Genomic DNA, 24,661 nt, shown 5'->3' with positions numbered 1-24,661 from the left:
AATCGGCCATTGCACTGAGCAGTGCCTTATCCCATCTGGATAAGAAGAATACCAATGTCAGAATGATGATCATTGACTATAGCTCAGCCTTTAACACCATAGCACCCTCCAAGCTCATCATTAAGCTCAGGGCCCTGGATCTGAACCTCTCCATGTGCAACTAGGTCCTGGACTTCCTCACGGGCCTCCCCCAGGTGGTGAAGGTAGGAAACAACACCTCTACTTCGCTGATCTTCAACACAGGGGCCCCACAAAGGTGCAAAGGTGCTCAGCCCCCTCCTGTACTCCCTGTTCACCCATGACTGTGTGGCCAATCACACCTCCAACAGTAGTAGGCCTGATTACCAACAATGACGAGACAGCCTACAAGGAGAAGGTGAGGGCCCTGGTGGACTGGTGCCAGGAAAATAACCTCTCCCTCAACGTCAACAAAATGAAGGACCTGATCGTGGACTTAAGGAAACAGCAGAGGGAGCATGCCCCTATCCACATCGACGGGACCACAATAGAGAAGGTGGAAAGCTTAAAGTTCCTCTGTGTACACATCACTGATAATCTGAATTGTCCACCCACACAGACAGTGTGGTGAAGTCTTCAACCTCAGAAGGCTGAAGAAATTTGGCTTGGCCTCTAAGACCCTCAGAAACTTTTACAGATGCACAATTGAGAGCACCCTGTCGGACTGTATCATCGCCCGCAACCGCAGGGCCCTTGAGCCGTGGCCTATTCACCCTGCTATCATCCAGAAGGTGAGGTCAGTACACGTGCATCAAAGCTGGGATCGAGAGACTGAAAAACAGCTTCTATCTCAAGGCCATCAGACTGTTAAATAGCCATCACTAGCCAGCCAGCTACCACCCGGCTACTCAACCCTGCACCTTAGAGGCTGCTGACCTATATACATAAACATGGAATCACTGGACACTTTAATAATGGAACACTAGTCACTTTAAGTAATGTTTACATACTGCTTTACTCATCTCATATGTATATACTGTATTCTATTCTACTGTATTTTAGTCAATGCCACTCCTATATTGCTCGTCTTTATTCCATTATTTCACTTTTAGATTTGTGTGTATTGTTGTGAATTGTTAGATACTACTGCACTGTTGGAGCTAGGAACACAAGCATTTCACTAACCTCGCATTAACAGCTACACATTTTTTTATTTGATTAGATTTTATCTCTCACAAGAATATCTCTGTAATAATATAGTAACTAATAAAGTTAGTCATTCAGTAGTACGGAACATGGAGAAAGTTGGCCTGGAAAATAAATTCTGCACATTGTCATTGTATACATGCTTGCGGTGTAAAACTATGTTCAGTTGTATAAGAGTTTGTGCTCAATATAATATATTTGGCTTGTAGTTACATTATGGAAGTATCCTACTGATATTCCTTATCAGCAATAAGATATAGCCTATTTATGTTTATCACATGCAGCCATTTTAGAGTAGAACCAAGTCCATGTGTGTAGATGGGAAATGAACCATGACAATCCCCTGCATCATGACAGTGGTTACACTGACACTCCTCCTGCTTTTAAGAAAAAGGTAGAAAAGGACAAGCTGTGGAATGGTAAAGTGGGCCACCGCAACGCAGACCCATGGGGCTGCTCTGGGACATACTAATGGCCCTAACAGGAGGGTAAAAATAAAAGCCTACGTGTGTGTGTGTGTGTGTGTGTGTGTGTGTGGTGTGTGTATATATATATATAAACAGACCTCCACAAGCTTGCATTTATTCAAGCCGGTGCACCTCAGTCACGGCTGGCTCTTTGTTTTTTTATTCTGTTGACAGCATTGGGATAGTTGTTTGAATACAAATAAAAGGCAGACGTTTTTGTTGTTGATGCTTTTCAGGGGATTTGTCTACTTCTTGTGCATTGTGGAGCAGCGAGAGGACGGAGTTCAAGCGTGAGCAACCACACAAAACCCACTGGGGCAAGAAAAGCTCTACGAATTTTAGGAATATACACTATCAAAAGTTTTAGAATACCTACTCATTCAAGGGTTTTTCTTTATTGTAGAATAATAGTGAAGACATCAAGACACATATGGATTCATGTAGTAACCAAAAAATTGTTTAACAAATCAAAAAATGATTTTATATTTCAAATTCTTCAAATAGTCACCCTTTGCCTTGATGACAGCTTTGCACACTCTTGGCATTCTCTCAACTAGCTTCACCTGGAATGCTTTTCCAACAGTCTTGAAGAGTTCCCAACTATGCTGAACACTTGTTGGCTGCTTTTCCTTCACTCTGCGGTCCGACTCATCCCAATTGGGTTGAGGTCAGGGTATTGTGGAGACCAGGTCATGTGATGCAGCACTCCATCACTCTCCTTGCTAAACTAGCCCTTACACAGCCTGGAGGTGTATTGGGTCATTGTCCTGTTGAAAAACAAATGATAGTTCCACTAAGCCCGAACCAGATGGGATGGCGTATCGCTGCAAAATGCTGTGCTAGCCATGCTGGTTAAGTGTGCCTTGAATTGTAAATAAATCTTAGACAGTGTCACCAGCAAAGCACCCCCACACCATCACACCTCCTCCTCCATGCTTTACGGGGGGAAATACACATGTAGAGATCATCTGTTCACCCACACCGCATCTCACAAAGACACGGCGGTTGGAACCAAAAATCTACAATTTGGACACATCAGACCAAAGGACAAATTTCCACCAGTCTAATGTCCATTGCTCGTGTTTCTTGGCCCAAGCAAGTCTCTTCTTATTATTGGTGTCCTATAGTAGTGGCCTCTCTGCAGCAATTTGACCATGAAGGCCTGATTCACACGGTCTCCTCTGAACAGTTGATGTGGAGATGTGTCTGTTACTTGAACTCTGCAAAGCATTTATTTGGGCTGAAATTTCTGAGGCTGGTAAACTCTAATGAACTTATCCTGTGCAGCAGAGGTAACTCTGGATCTTCCATTCATGTGGCGGTCCTCATGAGAGCCAGTTTCATCATAGAGCTTGATGGTTTTTGCGACTGCACTTGAAGAAACGTTCAAAGTTATTGAAATTTTCCGAATTGACTGACCTTCATGACTTAAAGTAATGATGGACTGTTGTTTTTATTTGCTTATTTTAGCTGTTCTTGACATAATATGGACTAGGTATTTTACCAAATAGGGCTATCTTCTGTATACCCACCCTACCTTGTCACAACACAAATAACTGGCTCAAACACATTAAGAAGGAAATAAATTCCACAAATGAACTTTTAAGAAGACACACCTGCTAATTGAGAGAATGCCAAGAGTGTGCAAAGCTGTCATCAAGGCAAAGGGTGGCTTTTTGAAGAATCTCAAATCTAAAATATATTTAGATTTGTTGAACACTTTTTTGATTACTACATGATTCCATGTGTTATTTCATAGTTTTGATGTCTTCACTATTATTCTACAATGTATAAAATAGGACAAATAAAGAAAAACCCTTGAATGAGTAGGTGTGTCCAAACTTTTTCTTCTTGTATTGTCAGTTTTCACGTTTCATGTTTGATGTTAGATATGTTTGTTTATCTTACAATATACTGTACCGTCAAATGTGTAACAGTGATACACATTTGAAATGCAGTGTTAATGGTCAATGGTTGCTTACTTCCACATCAGTAAATGGCAAACAGCATCAGCTTAGCCCTCCAATGGATTTACCAGGACAAATAACCACTACATTTTTCAGTCATAGGGTCGGGCTTGAGGAGTGTGTTGGTGGAAAAGGTTTATCGGCATTGGGTTGAGGTGAAACTTCAAATTTAACTTCTTGGTCTTTAAATTACTGTAACCTTGGGGTGGTTCTAGTACTGTATGGTGTGACTTTGTTTTTGTTTTTTGTCCCCAAGGATGTTCCACAATGCTTGGTTATTATTGAGCCTCATTTAGATCTGCCAGTGACCATAGTTTGAAGTAGTGCTGTAAATGCCAACGTGTGATGCCTCATTTTGTCCTCTCACATTGGAAGCTCTAAAATCAGGAATCAAATCAGCAGCAGGCAACTGGGTGAGCAAATGAAACCAGCCGGAGCCATTAGTAGCTTACACGTGAGGGCAAGATGGGAATGCAAATCAGTGTCATCTTATTCAGAGCGCTGGCATATCAAACATCTAGCAATCATTTCTACAGCAACGTGAGGAATGCATTTAGCTAGAATATTCAGACGTGTTATTTCGTTTGGGGAGAGAATGCTAATCTTTTTTTTTATTTTTTATCATGGTCACCTCTTTAGACTTAATGGATGTTTAAACAAATGGGTTTTGCTAAATGATGTCATTTCAGCAGCCTGAAATAATTAATGGGAATTATTAAGTCTTGTGAAATAGTCACTCTAATTTGTACCATTCTAGAATATGGGCTGCTTTGCTGATAGAGGACAGGAGACTATTATAATGAATAGGACGTTTTCAAATAAACTTATAGAGACTGAATAGTGTGTGTGGAAAAAAAGGGTCACTTAATTTGAAAATCTAATGTTGTTACTCTATATTGTTATTATATCATCAGTAAATTACATTGAGTAGTTTCTTCATCAATCCCCTCCCCCAACTTTGTCCATATCATAATTATGTGCATAATAGCATTTAGCGTATCAATCAAATTCAGAATATTACAGTGCTGCTCTTTACCAGTCTTGTCGAACAAAAGGTTCAATATGGAGACTGTCACTCATGACTTAACTGTGAGTGAATGTCGAGCCCAGATACTGAAGATGTATATGAGGATCATGCAGGACAGGGCCAATATTAGGAATAACACATCTTATAATTTATTGTTCATCATGAAATAAACTGAAGTTGATGATTGGTGTCATGGCTGGCCTAGCTACATTAAATCAGGGTGATAAATTCTCGATCCCTCAGTTATAGTTAATTGTGTTCATTGTTGAATTATACAATACATTCATCAATTAGGCTATTTGTTAGTGTTGGTCCTTGTGTCTCATTTGTAATATTACAAAGCCGAATTGTTTGCCCACATTAACTCAACCAATTAACAATACATCTGACACAATCATGTCTGATACTGTGTGAACAGGGCTTATAATTCCATAGTACTGTATTGTTATAAGAAGGGATTTCAAAATGGATCCACTATTTATTCAGTAAGAGAGGTTTTTGGGGAATAAGGCAGGGATTTGGAGTTCTCATTTCTTTACAATTCATTTGTTTCAGACTGCTAAGTGTTGGCATATAGGACATGGTTTTTTGTCAGTTGACTCAAGGGGGGAAAACTTGGAAAATTGGCTTTGCATCTGGCTTGAATGAGAGAATCAGACAACCATGGCAGAGAGGTAGAAGTGCAGTTTGAGTGGCTTGGAGGCATACAGTTGCTCTAACATCTGAATGAGGCATTAGACAGATCAATCTGAAATCCAGCACTGTGTTACTCAGCTGAGGAGTGGGAAGACAGTCAGCAGTAGTGGTGAGTTCTCAGTCAACCCAGGAAAAGCTTTGAAATGTTGTCTCAACGGGAGTCTTTAAGCCAAGGATTTTAAAGCCCATAGGTTCTCTACTCAAGTTCAGCCAATACTATTATCCTAGGCTTAATAGGCTACCCTGTATCTCAATGTTTAATGTTTTGAGTTAGTTCAATGTTATTTGCTAGGACACCCCTAGCTTCATATGAATGTGGTGTACTTTGTGTAGGCCTGTACTGAAAGTTCCATCACTTTTTTATCTTCTCCAGCCAACGTTCCCTGCACAGTCTTATTCTGTTACAGGGTGTTCCTTGTCTTTGTTTTTTTACTGATTAAGTTCACCTCTTGGTTTTTAGGAATCAGATGAAACCCCCAAAAGAATGTGTGAGGCATACCCAGGATGACATTTTGTAATCAAATTGTCTCCTCTGAAGAAGTTAAATGTCAGTCTCGGTACCACAGGGCACAATTAGGCATGTCCACTCGAGGACCACAGCTACTATAGTTTCCTGAAGCTGCAGAATTCCATCTTCTTTCCCCTAGTCATTTATTCTACCAACTAATACGTTTAATAGTGTTTTCAGGGATGTACTGTTTGCAAGCTATTGGGCATACACCCCCTCCCCCATTTGAATTCAGGGTATTCTACACTGTTCCACAGTTTGTGTACGGAATTATCCTGCTAACCAATTTAGCTATGTCTTTCAGTTCCAGCAGACATATGTCTGGTGTCTTGTTAAGCTTTGGGTATTCAAATTCTGAACATGTTTTTGAATTGGTATACTGGCCCAATGACGATTTGAATAAAGAGATGGTTTGGGAGGAGATAGCTTTGTTTATTCACTCTAGAGGCCCTCTCAGCTGCTATTCACTCTCAGCTGCCCTCAGCTCTATCAGTTTTCATTTGATCAAAATTACTTTTCATTCAATCATTTTCTCAATCATACCCAAATGTATATTTTCTCAGGCCTATTGTTACAGTTGTTAGTGACAGTTGCAAGTTGAGATGCATTATTTTAGGGGTACCAGTATTTTTACTGGTAACGTAGCTTAGTTACTGACCGAGTCATTTACGCATGTATAGACTGACTACCTCATTATCTTATGACTGTCTTTCTTGGGTCCCCTGAAATACTTCCTTCACTACAATGCATCATACAGGATATAAATGTACAGAGTTTATGGTGTGACAGGAAGTAAATAGTGACTTCCCAAGCCTCTGTGGCCCTTTCTTCTTCTCTCCTGTCTTTTTTACAGAGCTATATTTAAAGAGCGACTGTATCGTGTATTACCTAAGTTCTCAGCGAGGCACAGCAGTCACTGTGTATCCCTGGAGAGCACAATGCAAAACTATGGCCAGAAGAGAGGGAGAGGAGACATTTCTGTTGGCTCAACCCCATAATACTTACACTCACAATCCTTCCAGTCTTTGTAGCTTTTCCTTCCCCCCACTCCATTGCTCCCCCCACAACCTCCACCCAGCTACCCCCTCTGCTTTTTCAGTGGGGGGTGCAGATGGTGTTTAAGGAGAGGAGCAGTCAAAAGAGTGATTGGAAAGCGGCAGGATTTGGCAGGCAGACTGGTGGGAGGGTCCTTTTGTGATGCAATGTTGCATAAGTAATGCCAAAGGGGTTCTAAATTATCTGTTGCCATGGAGACCTTTGTGCCTAGCTGAACTCCTATTCTTTACTGCTTGGAGGCAGTCACTACTGGGCTTGCAGGTTTCTAATGACTGTTTCTCAATAAGGACTTCTAGACATGTTGTGGATGGGGCAAAAAGTGGATTTCTGTGCGTTTGTCACTTTCTCTGAAATATGGTCCATGTGAAGGTATGTCTTTGTTAACTTTCATTCTGATACTCTGTCAGTGGTAACAGGTGTTTTCTTGTTGTGCTACATTTGGAGGGAATATTGTGGGTCAGTGGTTTTGTTTGCAGCTCTGATTGAATTGCGTCAGATAGCTAGTTTGCTCTCGCATAAACTAAAACAAGCACGTCAACTTTGTTGGTCCTTTGTTCTTCTATCCCAAAATACTGCATCTTCTCAGAACAAAGTTTATTTGTGCTGAAAAATATGAAGTTGAGTTATTTACAAGTTATGCAAAATATGTATATTGGAAGATCTAGATAACTAAGACAGACAATATCAACAGTTGCTTGCATGTACAAAGTTATGTAAATGCAACTATTATACCAAGGGAAGTACATTTGAATGCAAGTCTACTGACTCATGTACTGTGATAGTATACAAGTAGCTCAAAGTCTGTTTAATAACAGTTGTATATGGATCTTTCTTCATCGAGTTTAATTGGATATTTCTGTGGACCTCGATCCTCTGGGCTCTTGCCCAAAATAAAGGTGATACATTTTGTAGCAGTCTTTAGTTTAACTGCTCCAGGGAGAGTGTTTGACCTTGTGGGCACTGGACTAATTTCAGCCTTGTCACAGAAAAAGTGGACAGTTTGTATTGACTGGAGTTGCCTGAGGCTCATTGCTCGGATGGGATATTCTCAGTAATTATTCTTAAGAGGTGCTTGGGGATTTTGTTCTCTTAGCCCAGGCATGTTTGTCACTTAATTTCATACAACGCGGTATATCTATTCTAACAGTTACTGATTTGGGGTATGGTTTGGCAAGTGTCATTTCTTAATCATTAGCTCTTTACTTAAAACGTGCTTTACTTAATTAATCATTACTTAAAATGTGCATTGATAGGCATACTGTAAATTGAACTTTGGTGTAAATCTACCAATTGCATCAACACAAGCTACTAGTATTCATTTCCAACTGTGACTGTATATGATTTAGTTTACATTTTTGGTAGCACTTCATAATAACCCCACATAACAAAGCATTTATAATGTATTAGTAAATATTGAATGAATCATTTATTAATCATTAATCCATTCATAAGATGTTTAATATAGGTCCTCATAAACCATTTAGTAATAATTGCTTAATTATTTTTCCGTGGCCTTGTCTAAAGTGTGGGCAATTTATACTTTATAAATGTTTTGTGACCAGTGTAATTTCTCACAAAAAGATGGACATGCCATTGGCAGACATTCCAGCAGTACTTAATGCTCCGTAAGGTCTCAAAATAGCCTAGAACATATAAATGGTTAAATAATAAGCACACAACGCATGATGTTAAAGGAAATACATTGAGTGTACAAAATATTAGGAACACCGTTGAGGCATGGACTCCACAAGGTGTTGAAAGCGTTCCACAGGGATGCTGTCCCATGTTGACTCCAATGCTTCCTACAGTTGTGTCAAGTTGGCCGGATGTCCTTTGGGTGGTGGACCATTGTTGATACACACAGGAAACTGTTGAGCATGAAAAACCCAGCAGCATTGCAGTTCTTGACACACTCAAACCGGTGTGCCTCGCACCTACTACCATATCCTGTTCAAAGGTACTTAAATATTTTGTCTTGCCCATTCACCCTCTGAATGGCACACATGCACAATCCTTGCTTAAAATTATTTTACCTGTCTCCTCCCCTTCATCTACACTGATTGAAGTGGATTTAACAGGTGACATCAATAAGGGATCATAGCTTTCACGTGGATTATCAAGATGGCGCCAAAGGGCAGAGCTGCCGTCTTATCGGCTTTTAACCAACCATGCTATTTTGTTTGTTTTTTCCCGTTGTTCGTAACATGATTTGCTACCATCTCTTATGACCGAAAAGAGTTTCTGGACATCAGAACTGGGATTACTCACCTCAGATTGGATGAGGAGTTCTTCTTCAATGAGTCGGACGTGAGGGATATACTATGGACACCCGATCAGGCCCAAATCCCTGTGATTTGCCGGAAAAGGAAACAGGTTTCGCGGAAAGAGATCAGGATGCCTTGTGAGGATCAGGCGACAAGTGGCTAATCTATAGGTTCCATTCTGCTAGCTAACTTTCAATCGCTGGAAAATAAATGGGACGAACTGAAAGCAAGTATATCCTACCAACGGGACATTAAAAACTGTCGTGGCTGAACGACAACATTAAGAACATACAGCTGGCGGCTTATACACTCTATCGGCAGGACAGAACAGCAGCCTCTGGTAAGACACGGGGCGGGGGCCTAACACGGGGCGGGGGCCTATGCATATTTATAAACAAAAGCTGGTGCACGATATCTAAGCAAGTCTCAGGGTTTTGTTCGCCTGAGGATGAGTATCTCATGATAAGCTGTAGACCACACTATCTATCTAGAGAGTTTATCTGTATTTTTCGTAGCTGTCAACATACCACAACAGACCGAGGCTGGCACTAAAACCTGCACTCAATGAGCTGTAGTCCGCCATAAGTAACCAGGAAAACGCTCATCCAGAGGTGGCGCTCCTAGTGGCCGGGGACTTTAATGCAGGGAAACTTAAATCAGTTTTACCTAATTTCTATCAGCATGTTAAATGTGCAACAGAGGGTTAACAATTCTAGACCACCTTTACTCACCCACCTTTACACACACAGAGACACGTACAAAGCTCTCCCTTGACCTCCATTTGGCAAATCTCACCATTACTCTATCCTCCTGATTCCTACTTACAAGCAAACCTAAAAGCAGGAAGCACCAGTGACTCTGTCTATAAAAAAAGTGGTCAGATGAAGAAGATGCTAAGCTAAGGTCATCACTAAGCTAAAGACCCTGGGACTAAACACCTCCCTCTGCAACTGGATCCTGGACTTCCTGACGGTCCGCCACCAGGTGTTAAGGGTAGGTAACTACACATCCACCACGCTGATCCTCAACACGGGGGCCCCTCAGGGGTGCGTGCTCAGTCCCATCCTGTGCTCCCTGTTCACTTATTGCTGCACAGCCAGGCATGACTCCAACACCATCATTAAGTTTGATGATAACACAACAGTGGTAGGCCTGATCACCGACAAAGATGAGACAGCCTACAGGGAGGAGGTTAGAGACCTGACCAAGTGGGGCAAGGACAACAAACTCTCCCTCAACATGATCAAGACAAAGGAGATGATTGTGGACTACAGGAAAAGGAGGACTGAGCACGCCCCAATTCCCATCGACGGGGCTGCAGTGGAGCAGGTTGAGAGCTTCAAGTTCCTTGGTGTCCACATCACCAACAAACTAACATGGTCCAAGCACACCAAGACAGTCGTGAAGAGGGCACGACAACCTATTCCCCCTCAAGAGACTGAAAAGATTTGGCATGGGTCCTCAGATCATAAAAAAGTTTTATAGCTGCACCATCGAGAGCATCCTGACGGGTTGCATCACTGCCTGGTATGGCAACTGCCCGGCCTCCGACCGCAAGGCACTACAGAGGGTAGTGCATACGGCCCAGTACATCACCGGGGCCAAGCTTCTTGCCGTCCAGGACCTCTATACCAAGCGGTGTCAGAGAAAGGCCCTAAAAATTGTCAAGGACTCCAGCCACCCTAGTCATAAACTGTTCTCTCTGCTACCGCAGGGCAAGCGGTACTGAAAGTGGTACCGGAGCACCAAGTCTGGTCCTAGAAGCTTTTAAACAGCTTCACCTCTCATGCCATAAGACTCCTGAACAACTAATCAAATGGCTAACTAATCCCAGACTATTTGCATTGCCCCCCCCACGCTGCTGCTACTCTCTGTCATTATCTATGCCACTTTAATAATAATTTAATAATAATAACTACCTACATGTACATAATTACCTCAATTATCTCGACACCGGTGCCCCCCACACATTGACACATTGACTGGTACCGAGCCCCGCTATTGTTATTAGGGATTTTCTTAAAACTGCATTGTTGGTTAAGGGCTTGTAAAGTAAGCATTCACTATAAGGTTTACACCTGTTGTATTTGGTGCATGTGATTGATTTTGATTCATCTGGTCAGTCTATGTCATGGAAATAGCAGGTGTTCCTAATGTTTTGTGCACTCATTGTATATCACATTTTATTACGAATTTTCAACCTTGCAATTGCGTATAACCTGTATGTATAACCTTTAAATGTTTCCTGTGCTTCAGTCTTTTAAGTGCAGACTATTTTCACACATGGTTTGTATGGCGGCACCTTAACTGGGGTAGTAACTCTTTAAAAATAATGGGATGTATTCAGTGTTTCCTTACCTCGTAAGCAGTGGTCTTTGGCTGTTTTCTTTTGCGAGGGTGGAGACTTTGCAAACCGGAACTCCCAATTTCTAACATGTATGGCCCAGAACTTAGTCACGCAGCTGACCAAATTACGCAAGATTTTAATTCTGGGTTAACCAAGATTAGACTGCTCTAAGGAGTGACTGCAATCCACACTTTGGTTTTTGTACATAAGTCACTGCCAAGAAACGCTTATGTTAGCATTTTCTGACTAAAATGTTTTACTCAGCATAGAGAGTGTCTGAAGTTACACATCACACTATTACAACAGTGTGACTGTTTTTGTCAATGTATTTTCCCCTCTATTGTGTGCTTATTGTTTAACCATTGATATGTTCTCGGTCATTTTGAGGCATCAGGTACTGCTGCAATGTCTACCAATGGCATGTCCATCTTTTTGTGAGAAATTACACCTGTCACTCAAAACATTTATACATTATATATAGCCCACACTTTAGATGAGGCCAAGCAAAAAGACTTAACTAATGATTAATAAATGGTTTTATGGATGATCTTATGAATCATTATGAAATACTTTAAAAGTTGTTTATAAATGTATGAATAACTAGGTTACTAACATTTACAGATGTTGGATTAATGATTAATAAATGATGAATAAAGTATTTACTAAGCCATTATAAATGCTTTATTATGTGAAGTTATTATAAAGTGCTACCCAAGTTTCAAAGTTTATTCGCCACGTGCACAGAGTGTAAAACAGGTGTAAAACAATACAGTGAAATTCTTATCTTGAGAGCTCTTTCCAACAATTGTATTTTTATTTTATTTTACCTTTATTTAACCTGGCAATTCAGTTAAGAACAAATTCTTATTTTCAATGACTGCCTAGGAACAGTGGGTTAACTGTCTTGTTCAGGGGCAGAATGACAGATTTTGACCTTGTCAACTCGGGGATTCGATCTTGCAAACTTTCCCTTATTAGTCAAATGCTCTAACCACTAGGCTACAATGCGGTGATAATAATAATATACATAATCATAGAAAATCGAATAAAAAGTACAATTAAACCAACAAAAGAACTAAGATGTGAGTTAGAAACATGAGAATTCATGTATATAAAGGTTAGTGCCAGTACCTTATTCAATGTGCAGAGGTACTGATGTGGTTGAGGTGGATTTATACATATAATGTGATTGGTAGTAGGATATATATGTTAACAAGGCTGAAAAGTGACTGGTAGTAGGAATAGATAAATATTTAGGGTAATGTATTAATGGTAATGTTCATGTAAACAGGAGTAATAGTGACCAGTAGAGGATAAATAGATAAATACTAATGGTAATGGCAATCAATAATCAATGGACAGCAGTTTAATGGAGTAATACATCTAATCAATAATCAAATTAGCAACAGCGTAGGTTGTGTTTGAGTGGATGGACATAGTCAGTGTGGATAGTCAGTGGGAGAGGGAGAGCACTAGGGATTAGCCATTTAACAGTCTTATTGCCAGGGGATAGAAGCTGTTGAGGAGTCTGTTGGTCTGAGCCTTGATGCACCGGTACCGCCTACTGGACAGGAGCATGGAGAACAGTCCATGTCTCAGGTGGCTACAGTCTTTGGCAATTTTTCGGGCCTTTCTCAGACACCACCTGACATATACAGATGTAGGATCTTAATTGTATCACTTTTTTGTTGCTGAGAATTTTCCTGCAAACTTGTAGTGTATTTGAGTTTTAAAAAGGCTTCTAAAGTTGATAATTTCCACTTTGAAATGCCAGAATTGATTTGCCCTAACAAAAAATGTATTAACCCCTACAAAATGTCAATGGATTATAATCCATATAATAATTCACATTTCCTGTTGCTCCAGAATAATTTTCCTGCTGCAGCGAACTGGCTCAAATTAAGATCCTACATCTGTACGTCCTGGATGGCTTGGAGCTTACCCCCATTGGCACCACCCTCTGTAGGGCCTTCCGGTCGCGGGTGGTGCAGTTGCCATACCAGATGGTGTAACAACCAGTATGCCCTCAAGGGTGCAGCTGTATATTTTCCCCTCCCCACTGTTTCCCGTAGTCTACAATCAGCTCCTTGGTCTTGCTGATGTTGTGGGAGAGGTTGTTGTCCTGGCACCACACTGCCAGTTCTTTGACCTCCTCCTTACCACCATTGTGTTGTCAGCAAACTTGATGATGGAGTTGGAGTCGTGTGTGGCCAGACAGTTGTGGGTAAATGGGGAGTACAGGAGGGGGCTAAGCACACACCCCTGAGGGACACCAGTGTTGAGGGTGAGCGTGGTTAGGCTACAATAACTGGATGTTTTGAAGCATTTGAATTGTCACAATCCTCATAAGAACAATTTGAGAAAGATTCATGAATACAGTAAGCTAGATCATTTGTGGCACAATATAGATAGGCTTACTGACAATAACTTTTTCATTTCTTTACAGGAGCTGCAATTTGAGCGACTGACTCGAGAACTGGAAGCCGAGCGGCAGATTGTCGCCACCCAACTGGAGCGATGCAAGCTAGGATCTGAGACAGGCAGCATGAGTAGCATCAGGTATGTTCAGTAGAGTGGCACCACATGCTCGCTCTCACTCTGTCTTTTCTTTTCTTTCTTTCTTTCTTTTCTTTTTTTTTTTTTCTTTCTTTCTTTCTTTCTTTCTTTTTTTTCTTTTTTTCTTTCTTTCTTTCTTTCTTTTTTCTTTTTTTTTTTTCTTTCTTTTCTTTTTTTCTTTCTTTCTTTCTTTCTTTCTTTCTTTCTTTCTTTCTTTCTTTCTTTCTTTCTTTCTTTCTTTCTTTCCTCTGTGATGCAAGCCTGCCCTCCCTATCCTCTCCCCTACCTGTTTTCATCAAGTGTGTTCAGTGGATTGGCTCTACCTCAAATAGGGGGTGCTTATATTTGTCATGTTTCACATTTATTATTTGCATATCCCAACTTCCCCTGAGACACCCTCGGAGAAGAGGGTCACGGCTAGGGATCAGCCATTATTGACGGCGACCCTGTAGCAATTAGGGTTAAGTGTCTTGCTCAAGGGCAGATGGACATATTTTTCACCTTGTCTGCTCTGCGATTCAAACTAGCAACCTTTTGGTTACTGGCCCAGTGCTCAAACCGCTAGGCTACCTGCCGCTCCCAGACCCCCTACCTGTCTGTTGCATTAGCTGTGCTCAGTTAGCTGAAAACTATTTTGTAGCTTTTCCATCAGAGACAGACAGTACTTCGAACAATATGGTGGTCAGCATTGATGTTGCTGAAAACCTGGGTAGAGATATGAAATTAACAGCCAGGTTTTGTGTTTTTTTATTTTATTTCACCTTTATTTAACCAGGTAGGCCAGTTGAGAACAAGTTCTCATTTAAAACTGCGACCTGGCTAAGATAAAGCAGTGCAACAAAAACAACAACACAGTTACACATAAACAAATGTACAGTCAATAACACAATAGAAAAATGTATGTACAGTGTGTGCAAATGTAGAAGAGTAGGGAGGTAAGGCAATGAATAGGCCATAGAGGTGAAATAATTACCATTTAGCATTAACACTGGAGTGATAGATGTGCAGGTGATGATGTGGAGGTAGATGATGATGTGCAAGTGTTGCCAGACTCCAGTGAGAAAAATGCTGTTCACTTTGGAGAAAAGAAAACATATTCAAGTTGTTTTACCCCTTCCCCACCAATATCACATCTTTCCAATCTCAGAACAATAAAGACACCACTGGGCGAAAAGCGTCAATATCAGGGGATCTTTTTATCTTTATATTTACGGATATCTGACATTTTATTAGATATAAGGCGTACACATCCTCCAGATACCCATGTCCTTAATTTCATATATGGAGCTAGGATACTCTATGTAATGGAACAGTTTCCATGTCCAATCCAGACCTCAGAAATCTCCCTGCTACCGTATGAGTCCAGGGAGATATCTGGGTTGAGATTTCCTCAAGACACGCACCTGATGCGCGTACACCCGCATACATGCTTGTTGAATATTTTAACACCGGAAAGGGTATGTGTCAACATGCCTTTATAGTTAGGCATGAACGAGTCCACATACCTTCAGAAATGTATCATATCCATAGTCATTACCTGAGCATTTATGGATCCATATTGTTTTATTTTATATACCATTTCAGTAGATATCCTTATATTTAATATTCATCCCCATATGTCTGATCAAAAATGGGCTAAATCCGACTCATGATTAATGTCCAGCGCCCAAATTATTTGACCTGTTCAGGCGGCGAAAATCATTGTGCTTCTTCACATGAAGATGGCATATCTGAGCATTTGTACCATTTTCAGTAGTAAGCTACAAGGCACGAAAAGGCAAACATCTTCATATTTAATCCAAAGTACATCTCTGCTATTTCTGTTTAAAAAATACAGCATAGCAAATCCAGAGCTCCAATTACTACACGTTTCCTGTAAAGATGCAAACTAGATCAATCTTTGCTAAAAACGTATTTTGTTTATTTAACAGAAAATAAAAGTTGCATACCCTCAATACCCCTGCCTGCTCTGTGTGTTATGGATGATAGATGCGATGGGTGCAGAATGGGTTGTCAGCGGTGGCGGTCCTTCGCAGTCCAGACCCGACATGGTGGTAGTGTTGGTCTGTGATCCACTCCATATTGTCAATGCATAAATCATTAATCATTAAAGAAAATATTGTAATTCTGCATAAGCATACAACTCTGTCGGCGCCCTGCGAGGCGGCCATCTCGCCCGGCGCCGGAATACCTGCTTCATTCATGATGAGAAAACTAGCTAGCTAGCTAAGTTGCTAGCTAAGTTAGTTAGCTAGCTATCTTATATTAACCAGTAATACAATAAGCCTAAACATTTTTTTATGTTTAGCTAGTGTCTGAAAGAATTATATGGATTTAATATATGTCAAATTATTGAGTATGTCCTCAAAACTAAAATAAGCATCCGAAATTGTCCTTATTTAGCATATCAAAAATCAAGATCCTGATATGGGCCTCAGTCAAGATCAAATGCATTGTATATGCTGAGAACATACACTATGTAGGCCTACTGTCAGTATTTGTCATCATATAGAGAAAATAAGATGTTCACATAGGCCTATCTCAGGATATCTAACGAGTCGATATCCAGCCATACCATGTATGATATACTTAGGTAATCCAAAAATGATTTGTGCATGAAAGAAAAATATGGATTTCATCTTTTGTCAAATTATTGAGCGTGTGCTGAAAACTCAGAAATGCATCAGAAATTGTCCTTTTTTTCAGTATATCAAAAAGCATATTAAGATCCCGATATGGACCTGAGCCAAGAGAAGCATATCTGGAATCAATATAGCTTAATATCTTGAATGCGTTGAAAAAACACATTTGCAATGTATACAGTTAGTATTTGTCAACACGATGAGAGGAAATATGATGTCACATATCTCAGGATATTGAATGAGTCCATATCCGGCCATAGGAAATGTCCATGTGTGATATTTGGAGTAATCCCAATATCATATATGTCTAAAAGACACATCTGGATTCTGAATTTGGCAGTATATGGTGCATTCCACAAACCTCAAAATATGCATTGGAAATGGTCTGTATTCTCTAGAATATCAAAAACGTGTAATGTAAAGATATCACCTGATATCGCTGATTCTGATTTCCAGTTAACCAATCTTAAGCACTAAACCAAGGGTGTTAAACTCATTTTGCCCCTCGCCTTCAACGAGGTCTGGAGGGCCTCACTGAAAATTGGTTATATTTCCTCGCAGTCAAAAAATCTTTTTTTTTATGCTCCCTGACTGTCTAGCTTTCTTTTTTGTGATTATAAGTGAGCTGGACACAATCAAGAAACTGTATAAATGTAGGTCCATTATCATTTCTACACCGTTTTGATTAGGTTTTAGTTATTTTTGATTAAATTGAGTTTGTTTTCCCCCTCAAAATCCCTAAGCTTTCATTTGAGTGATTATTAGCGAGTTGGACATAGTCAAGAAACTGTCTCTCCATAGAAACGTTTTTAATAGAATCAGTAGTGGAAAATGTTGCGTGGGGTTTATGAAAGTCTGTCTAATCAGAGAACCATATGTTACTTCATCAGTTAAGTCAAACCAAGAGGGTCAGACACCCGCAGATCAAATCAAATCAAATGTATTTATATAGCCCTTCGTACATCAGCTGATATCTCAAAGTGCTGTACAGAAACCCAGCCTAAAACCCCAAACAGCAAGCAATGCAGGTGTAGAAGCACGGTGGCTAGGAAAAACTCCCTAGAAAGGCCAAAACCTAGGAAGAAACCTAGAGAGGAACCAGGCTATGTGGGGTGGCCAGTCCTCTTCTGGATGTGCCGGGTGGAGATTATAACGGAACATGGCCAAGATGTTCAAATGTTCATAAATGACCAGCATTGTCGAATAATAATAAGGCAGAACAGTTGAAACTGGAGCAGCAGCACGGTTAGGTGGACTGGGGACAGCAAGGAGTCATCATGTCAGGTAGTCCTGGGGCACGGTCCTAGGGCTCAGGTCAGTTGAAACTGGAGCAGCAGCACGGCCAGGTGGACTGGGGACAGCAAGGAGTCATCATGTCAGGTAGTCCTGGGGCATGGTCCTAGGGCTCAGGTCCTCCGAGAGAGAGAAAGAAAGAGAGAAGGAGAGAATTAGAGAACGCAAACTTAGATTCACACAGGACACCGAATAGGACAGGAGAAGTACTCCAGATATAACAAACTGACCCTAGCTCCCCGACACATAAACTACTGCAGCATAAATAGTGGAGGCTGAGACAGGAGGGGTCAGGAGACACTGTGGCCCCATCCGAGGACACCCCCGGACAGGGCCAAACAGGAAGGATATAACCCCACCCACTTTGCCAAAGCACAGCCCTCACACCACTAGAGGGATATCTTCAACCACCAACTTACCATCCTGAGACAAGGCTGAGTATAGCCCACAAAGATCTCCGCCACGGCACAACCTAAGGGGGGGGCGCCAACCCAGACAGGATGACCACATCAGTGAATCAACCCACTCAGGTGACGCACCCCTTCCAGGGACGGCATGAGAGAGCCCCAGTAAGCCAGTGACTCAGCCCCTGTAATAGGGTTAGAGGCAGAGAATCCCAGTGGAAAGAGGGGAACCGGCCAGGCAGAGACAGCAAGGGCGGTTCGTTGCTCCAGAGCCTTTCCGTTCACCTTCCCACTCCTGGGCCAGACTACACTCAATCATATGACCCACTGAAGAGATGAGTCTTCAGTAAAGACTTAAAGGTTGAGACCGAGTTTGCGTCTCTGACATGGGTAGGCAGACCGTTCCATAAAAATGGAGCTCTATAGGAGAAAGCCCTGCCTCCAGCTGTTTGCTTAGAAATTCTAGGGACAATTAGGAGGCCTGTGTCTTGTGACCATAGCGTACGTGTAGGTATGTACGGCAGGACCAAATCAGAGAGATAGGTAGGAGCAAGCCCATGTAATGCTTTGTAGGTTAGCAGTAAAACCTTGAAATCAGCCCTTGCTTTGACAGGAAGCCAGTGTAGAGAGGCTAGCACTGGAGTAATATGATCAAATTTTTGGGTTCTAGTCAGGATTCTAGCAGCCGTATTTAGCACTAACTGAAGTTTATTTAGTGCTTTATCTGGGTAGCCGGAAAGTAGAGCATTGCAGTAGTCTAACCTAGAAGTGACAAAATGGATTAATTTTTCTGCATAATTTTTGGACAGAAAGTTTCTGATTTTTGCAATGTTACGTAGATGGAAAAAAGCTGTCCTTGAAATGGTCTTGATATGTTCTTCAAAAGAGAGATCAGGGTCCAGAGTAATGCCGAGATCCTTCACAGTTTTATTTGAGACGACTGTACAACCATTAAGATTAATTATCAGATTCAACAGAAGATCTCTTTGTTTCTTGGGACCTAGAACAAGCATCTCTGTTTTGTCCGAGTTTAAAAGTAGAAAGTTTGCAGCCATCCACTTCCTTATGTCTGAAACACATGCTTCTAGCGAGGGCAATTTTGGGGCTTCACCATGTTTCATTGAAATGTACAGCTGTGTGTCATCCGCATAGCAGTGAAAGTTAACATTATGTTTTCGAATAACATCCCCAAGAGGTAAAATATATAGTGAAAACAATAGTGGTCCTAAAACGGAACCTTGAGGAACACCGACATTTACAGTTGATTTGTCAGAGGACAAACCATTCACAGAGACAAACTGATATCTTTCCGACAGATAAGATCTAAACCAGGCCAGAACTTGTCCGTGTAGACCAATTTGGGTTTCCAATCTCTCCAAAAGAATGTGGTGATCGATGGTATCAAAAGCAGCACTAAGGTCTAGGAGCACGAGGACAGATGCAGAGCCTCGGTCCGATGCCATTAAAATGTGATTTACCACCTTCACAAGTGCAGTCTGTGCTATGATGGGGTCTAAAACCAGACTGAAGCATTTCGTATACATTGTTTGTCTTCAGGAAGGCAGTGAGTTGCTGCGCAACAGCCTTCTCTAAAATTTTTGAGAGGAATGGAAGATTCAATATAGGCCGATAGTTTTTTATATTTTCTGGGTCAAGGTTTGGCTTTTTCAAGAGAGGCTTTATTACTGCCACTTTTAGTGAGTTTGGCCTTTTCTCTACGTCTCTGACGTCATTTCCGGTCACAACTTGCAGACTTGTTTTCGAGTTGCTGTGCGTTTTGTTGCCAACCTATTTTGCTACCTGACAACTTTACGGTTTTTACTTTTTAATTACCATTTATATATATTTTTTTTTCCTCAACTTTTTCACTCCGGGCGCTTTATCTGGACACGATTCGTCAGGACCTCCAACAGCCGAAGCTAAGTAGTAACATTAACATGATGCCTTCTAATTGCAGTCGCTGTACTCGCCTTCTCAAGGTTCCGCTGTAATCTTTTCCTCAAAGAAGTTCATGAATTTATCACTGCTAAAGTGAAAGTCATCCTCTCTTGGGGATCCAAAGAAACTCAAACGTCTCTCATCCACAGTATTATTACACCAGCCTGCTTGCTGTTGCTGGGTCTGAAGACTTGTGAGTGAGATTCACAGGCCTCACGTTGTTAGTTTTGTTAGTTTATTCTGTCAAGACAGGACAATAAGGCACCCCAAAGCATCTACATTTGTGGTTAGTGTCCATAGAGTTGTTCATAGAAAATGTTGGTGAGCTTGACTGAACTGAGGAGCCAGTGTGTTTGTCTTTGTTTGAGTGTGATGCAGTGGGCCTATTTCCCATGGCACTTCATCCAGACACTTTTATCATTTTTTATCACAGGTTTCCACCTACAGTCAATCCATTAGGCAAGCTCGTACTCACAGTTAACTCTTATTCAAGACTTCCAAAAACAGATTCTTTCTCCCCTCATTTCCCATTCAGAAATTGATTACAGTTGACTGAAATATTAAAGTTGATTTGACTGACCTTTAAAAACATTCTCCCTTACATCATGACAGCTCATCTCCTCTCAGACCGTGTATATCATTAAGATGGGTTGTTCAAGTTTTTCAAATGGATAGTTTGGAGGGCAGACTGATTTACCTGTCAGAAAGGTTTGATGCAAAAGAAGAGGATGCAAATTGATTTTCTTGCTGAATCAGTGTTGTATGAAGCTTGAATGACATTCCCCACTCCTCCTCCACTGAACCTGAGCGTTGTGTCCCTGAGGTAACTGAAGGTCACGGTGAAGGTCAGGGTGGGGTCAGTACTGGGGGAGCTGTTCTCTCCTCTGACAGACAGGAGATCAGATCCCACTTATCCCTCTGATCATTTATTCATGGAAGACCACACCAGCCAGGCCTATGGGTTAGCAAATAAAGAATCCAATAATGGATTCTACTTGTCAATATCTGTGTGTCTATGTTTTACGTGACCTGAGGTGGTGTCTGTGAGCTGCCAATCAAGTATGTGATTTGATTAAATCTTTTATGACTGGTTTCTTATTCAACATTTATGAATCAGACTTTCAGTATGCATCTGTGTTTTACGGTGATTGAAATGATCAAAATCCCAGAGGAAATGTGTCACAGAACCTGAAAGCACAGTGAAAAACAATTGCCTGGGGTCATCATCTTCTTTATGCTTATTGCACTCTACACACTGCTATATTTAATCTTGTGTCCTAAATATTTCGCATCACATCCACTTCAATGAATAAAATAGACAATTGCAGCTCTGACATTCCATCACACACACCTCTTTTCCCCCCATATTTGCCTCAGCACAAATTATGGATAGACCGTTCCCTGGGGCCAAGTCTGGTCTGGTTCATTGCAGTGGCTATGTTTGTCCTGTATCTTCAGGAATTCAGGTGGACAGCATTGTGCTAAACTGAGAGCCCTTGCTCATAGGACTGCAACCTGCTTATCTAATAGTCCAACAGGGGCTCCTGTAGGCAGAGCCCAGGTGTCTCCCCCAAACAGATGCTGCTTGTGGTAAGGTGGTGGTTCTTTGCTCCGTTCAGGCCGGAGCAAGCCACTTCCCAGGGCGTGGGTTTGTCTGCCTCCTAAATGCTGTCTGTCGGGCACAGCGAGGACGTATTAAGCAAAAGCTGTCAGAGCGTTTGCCTGCCAGCTTAGTCTCTCCTAGCCTGTGTCTTTAGCACATTCTACAGTATGAAATGCACTGGGCTACGTCCCAAATGGCACCATATTCCCTTTATAGTGCACTACTTTTTACCAGAGTCCTATGGGCCCTGGTTAAAAGTAGTACACTATATAGGAAATAGGCTTTCATTTAGGATATATCCTGAGAGTGAGAGACATTATGGTGCGTGTCTAGTATTGGGCTCTTCGTTGCTTTCAATGTCATCATGTTGGAATTTTGACAACTGACACGGTTTGATATGGAAATGTGGAAAACTGGGATTGGGATCATGAAATGCCTGTTTCACAACAGTTTCAGAATCAACATAACAGCAGGACAATGGTATTGCAATTGCCACAATAGATCTATGTTGTTCTGCATCAGACTGCAGATTGATTGTGCACTTATGGTGTATTGAAAATCCTGTATGAAATATTGGGCTGTTGTCTTACATTTAAATTTAAAAATATATAAGGACATTTGGAGTCCCCCCTTCCTGTTAAATGACATCATATGAAATTCTACTCTAAGTCTTCTAAATGCCATGCTCACAATGTACTGGCAACTTTATGCTCTGATGAAACATTGATGGATTTTATTAAAGGGCACCCAACGGCAATGGCTTTGAATTGTGATTACAGTTCAGGTGAATGGACTGGACTGCATTATATTTTCATCCAAACATTTAAATAAAAGTTGATTTGACATGACATCAAAGGACTGTATGGAATCAAGGATCACACTGTGATCAATTTCAGTTCATATTTCTGCATGACACTATAAGGGACTGGTCTCGATAATGGATGCTACTCAGCCCCTGCTCCCCCAGTCTCTCTCTTTTTCTCTCTCTAGCCATTGACTCTGTTTATTCTCCTAACAAAGCCATCACCTGTATTCTAAATGACAGCATCTGGTACGATCCATAACGTCTTCTTTATTGATCTAAACAAGTGGCAAGGTTAAAGACTTCTTGCAGTTGAAGGCAATGGAATGAATTCCTGGAGTAATAAGCCTTTTAAACCCCCCCCACCACCACCACCACCACCCTTCCACCCCCCGTCTGCTGTCTACCCTGGAGTGCCCCAGACAGACCCTGTCTGATTGTAAAGGGTATTAGGCTTATTAAGGCTGTCTGGGCGTCTGAATGACTCATACTAACTGCCTTCCCTGTACAGTAAGGAAAGACGGAGCGTATTGATTCGCCTGCCAATCCGTCATGCCAAAGCAGTGATGAAAGCTTCCAAGCTACCCCCAGTCTGACAGTCAAGGCTTTCTCTGAATGACTCCAGCTTAAGTCTGTAGACCGGCCTTGTTGACAGAAATACTCTAGATCCAGCATTCAGGAAGACAATAGTCTTACGGTAACCCTGAGACTAGAACCGTCAGGCTAGCTGGAACTGAAAAAACACAATACAGAAACAGATGAAGTTGGGTTTGGTTGGGATTAGAAAATAAAAAAAGAGAAGAGGCAAATGGTTTATTGTGGGTCTATGAATCCAGAAAAACCCAGTCGGTTGCTGCTCTGCTCTTTCCTCCAACATGTAATGCAGCATCACCATGGCTCTATGCCACAGATGCTATAAAATGCCAGCAGACATTGTGCTGTTGTGGAATCTCACAGCTTTAGAGCTTGCAAGAAAAGCATTTTGGTGTAAGTTTCAACTTGAAATTTCAAACATAGCAGACATACAGTTGAAGTCGGAAGTTTACATACACTTAGGTTGTAGTCATTAAAACTTGTTTTTCAAACCTCCACACATTTCTTGTTTACAAACTATAGTTTTGGCAAGTCAGTTAGGACATCTACTTTGTGCACGACACAAGTAATTTTCCCAACAATTATTTACAGACAGATTATTTCACTTATAATTCACTGTTTCACAATTCCAGTGGGTCAGAAGTTTACATACACTAAGTTGACTGTGCCTTTAAACAGCTTGGAAAATGCCAGAAAATTATGTTGTGCCTTTAGAAGCTTCTGATAGGCTAATTGACATATTTGAATCAATTGGAGGTGTACTTGTGGATGTATTTCAAGGCCTACCTTCAAACTCAGTGCCTCTTTGCTTGACATCATGGGAAAATCAAAAGAAATCAGCCAAGACCTCAGAATTTTTTTTGTAGACCTCCACAAGTCTGGTTCATCCTTGGGAGCAATTTCCAAACACCTGAAGGTACCATGTTCATCTGTACAAACAATAGTACGCAAGTATAAACACCATGGGACCACACAGCCGTCATACCGCTCAGGAAGGAGACGCGTTCTGTCTCCTAGAGATGAACATACTTTGGTGCGAAAAGTGCAAATAAATCCCAGAACAACAGCAAAGGACCTTGTGAAGATGCTGGAGGAAATAGGTACAAAAATATCTATATCCAAAGTAAAACAAATCCTATATTGATATAACCTGAAAGGCCGCTCAGCAAGGAAGAAGCCACTGCTCCAAAACCGTCATAGAAAAGCCAGCCTACGGTTTGCAACTGCACATGGGGACAAAGATCGTACTTTTTGGAGAAATGTCCTCTGGTCTGATGAAACAAAAATAGAACTGTTTCAAATCAAAATCAAATCAAATTTATTTATATAGCCC

The 24,661-nt window shown here is 41.2% G+C and overlaps 1 protein-coding gene across 4 annotated transcripts in view; it reads left to right on the top strand.

Annotated features, from left to right (window-relative positions):
* LOC115114460 (catenin delta-2-like) overlaps nt 1-24,661 on the top strand; it is a 155,983-nt gene that overhangs the window by 23,828 nt on the left and 107,494 nt on the right. For all 4 annotated transcript variants that reach the window (XM_065013443.1, XM_065013445.1, XM_065013444.1 and 1 more), the window contains exon 3: nt 13,943-14,055. In XM_065013443.1, the coding sequence (XP_064869515.1) occupies nt 13,943-14,055 (113 nt within the window). The remainder of the gene's footprint in view (nt 1-13,942; nt 14,056-24,661) is intronic.

Source organism: Oncorhynchus nerka, linkage group LG9b (genome assembly GCF_034236695.1).
Source record: "Oncorhynchus nerka isolate Pitt River linkage group LG9b, Oner_Uvic_2.0, whole genome shotgun sequence".
Lineage (NCBI taxonomy): Eukaryota > Metazoa > Chordata > Actinopteri > Salmoniformes > Salmonidae > Oncorhynchus > Oncorhynchus nerka.
Note: the sequence above shows the minus strand (reverse complement) of the source record. Positions and strands in the feature narration are given on the sequence as shown.